The 2,460-nt window shown below is 64.0% G+C and overlaps 2 protein-coding genes across 2 annotated transcripts in view; both read left to right on the forward strand.

The window, feature by feature from the left end:
• Positions 1 to 249: 249 nt before the first annotated feature.
• On the forward strand, positions 250 to 1,956 carry Tco025E_03975 (dispersed gene family protein 1 (DGF-1); the record flags this gene model as incomplete). Its single annotated transcript, XM_029370891.1, has 1 exon — positions 250 to 1,956. One exon carries the CDS (start codon positions 250 to 252, stop codon positions 1,954 to 1,956), a length of 1,707 nt encoding a protein of 568 aa, XP_029228992.1.
• Positions 1,957 to 2,002: 46 nt separating this feature from the next.
• Positions 2,003 to 2,460, forward strand: part of Tco025E_03976 (dispersed gene family protein 1 (DGF-1)) — a gene marked incomplete at both ends in the record, with an annotated part of 498 nt that continues 40 nt past the window's right edge. Inside the window, one exon of the mRNA XM_029370892.1 lies at positions 2,003 to 2,460. This exon is cut by the window's right edge and continues 40 nt beyond it. Coding sequence (XP_029228993.1) covers positions 2,003 to 2,460 — 458 coding nt within the window.

The raw sequence follows: 2,460 nt of genomic DNA on the forward strand, positions 1-2,460 counted from the left end.
TCTGCCGTGACGGACTACGAATCTGACCTCTCCATTACCGCCCCCGTGACGGCGTTGGACTGCGGCGCGTGTGTCACGGACGCAGTGTGTTTCGCTGCGAAGGCGAGCGGCATCAGCGGCTGCCGCTGCGAGTGCGCTGCGGGCGGCCACGGCGACGCGTGTCTGCCGGCGGCTGTTCCGGCCGGCCTCGGGCCTCTCCCGCCCCCCGATGCGAACGGCACGGAGGTGCTCTGCGTGTACGGTGGTACGATGAACTCCGTAGGCGACCCCGGTCCCGGGGTGCGTGGGCTGTGCTTCGTCAACGTGACCTTCACCGCCGCGATTGCGTTGGACCTGTCGAGCTTCGATGCGCCGCAGCAAACCCTGAACATCACGCTGCTGCAGTGTGTCTTCATGGGCCTGTCGATCCGGGCGAGCGGTGAGCGCGTGCACGTGAACGTGACGTCCGCGCTGTTGGATTCGGGGCATCTGCAGTTCGAGGGTGACCTCGGTGCCGGCTCCCAGGTGCTGCTGGCGGGCAGCGCGATCTTGGCGACGGCGGACCACGCCATTTATTTCCAGGGGTTTTATCTTGGGGTGAACTCGACGCTGCTGCTGCTCGACAACCAGATCGAGGCGAGTACTTACGTCCTCTACTCCCCAATGGGGCTTGCTCTTGACGGGAGCGGGCTCATTGTGAAGGGAAACACGCTGAGGGCAAGAGACAAGGGCGCAAGTGCAGCTTCCGCCGTGTATGCGGATTCTTTTGATGTGAAGAACGGCGGCCACTTCGACGTGGAGAACAACACGATAAGCGCGGCTCGGGGCATATATGTATACTCGGGGCTTACCGTGAGCTCTGCGGGGCTGCTGAGGGTCGCGGACTGCGCCTTCGTTGGCAACGCCGGCGATTCTGATTCGTCGCTATTTTATTTGTTCGATGACATTGTCCTCCAGGGTGGTGGGCAGCTGCGTGTGGAGGACAACAACGTGAGGGCAGCCGCGGTATTACGTTTGCCAGGCTCCGGGCCTGGCTTTAGGCTGTCGGGCAGCGGCACCACTGTGGCGTTCGCACGCAACCGCCAGGCGGACGCAAGTAAGCCGTTTGCGGAGGCTGCTTCATTGGGCGTGGACGTGAGTTCACCCGCGCAGTTTGTGGTGGGGTGCAACCTGCAGGGCGATGAGGAGGCGTCGTACGACGGCGTGTTTCCGGAGGAGGTGGTGCGGTTCAGCTGCGGCACGTGCAACGGCGAGGCGGCGTGCTACATGCCCGGGACGGAGTCGGTGGACAGCAGCTCGTGCTCGTGTGGCTGCAAGGCCGGGTGGCATGGCGCGTCGTGCCTTCCATTCGAGGTGCCCGACGTCGCTGCGCCGCCCTTGCCGGAGAGAGCCGTCGACGGCAACACGAGCTGCGTGGAGGGCCAGACGCTGACGAGCCTCACGCTGGACATGTGGAAGACGCACCACTGCTACGTGGGTGTGACGTTCAGTGGCGCGGGCGCTGCGCTGACGTTTTTACTCCCCCAGATGCCGCTGCATCTCCCCATCAACATCACGTTCTCTGGGTGCACGTTCCTGGGCGGGGCCGCGCTGCAGTTCGTTGGGGGCGGTGAGGCGGCCGAGTCCGCTGGCGTCCTGATCCGCGTGAGCCAGACGGTGATGAAGTCCTCCGTCGTGGCTTTCTCGCGTGCCCTCCCGCAGCGCTGCGACATCGCAGTCACGGAGGTTGACGCGGTGCAGACCTCCTCGGTCTCTTTGCCGGGCGTTGGGGGCAGCTCGTACAGCGTGGTGCTGCTGGAGAGTGTCGTGTTGAAGGCCTCTTCGCTGTTGGTCAGCAACGTAACGGCGCGTGCGTCCGGGTATTTCGAGCAGGCTTGGTGTGCGGTCGTCCGGGTACCTGAAGCTGGTGGGCGGCAGCTCCCTGTACGTGCGGTACTGCAGCTTCGAGGAATACACGCACCTCCTCTACGTGTATAGGCTGAGTCTCAGCGATCACTCCGTTTTGGCGCTGCTCAACAACACAATGACCGCCGGGATGAGCCTCCTCTCCCAGCTCTACGGTAATAGCGTGTCGGACCACAGCGTCCTGCGCGTGGTGGGGAACCGCGGCCCCGTGTCCTACGCCATATATTCACTCGACTCGTGGACCGTCCGGCAGTCGAGCTGGTTGGATTGGCGCGACAACGACGTGGGGGAGGGGGCAATGTTCTACTACTATTACTACTACTCCTACTACACTTCTATCAGCGTCGACAACAGCAGTGCGGTGACGCTGACGGGCTGCAAGATGGGCTCCACGGGGGTGTCGGGGTCCCTGCTGACGCACGCTGACGCCGGCTACAAGTTCGCCGCGGGGTGCCTGACGGTCGCGGGGAAGGTGCTGACGGCGGCTGAAATGGGGCACAACGGCATCGACAAGGTGACGACGGTTGCGGTGTGCGGGGAGTGCACGAAGGACGGCGACTGCTTCGGTGCGCTGAC

The sequence above is a fragment of the Trypanosoma conorhini genome (genome assembly GCF_003719485.1).
Source record: "Trypanosoma conorhini strain 025E chromosome Unknown Tco_14.4_contig_00193, whole genome shotgun sequence".
Classification (NCBI taxonomy): domain Eukaryota; phylum Euglenozoa; class Kinetoplastea; order Trypanosomatida; family Trypanosomatidae; genus Trypanosoma; species Trypanosoma conorhini.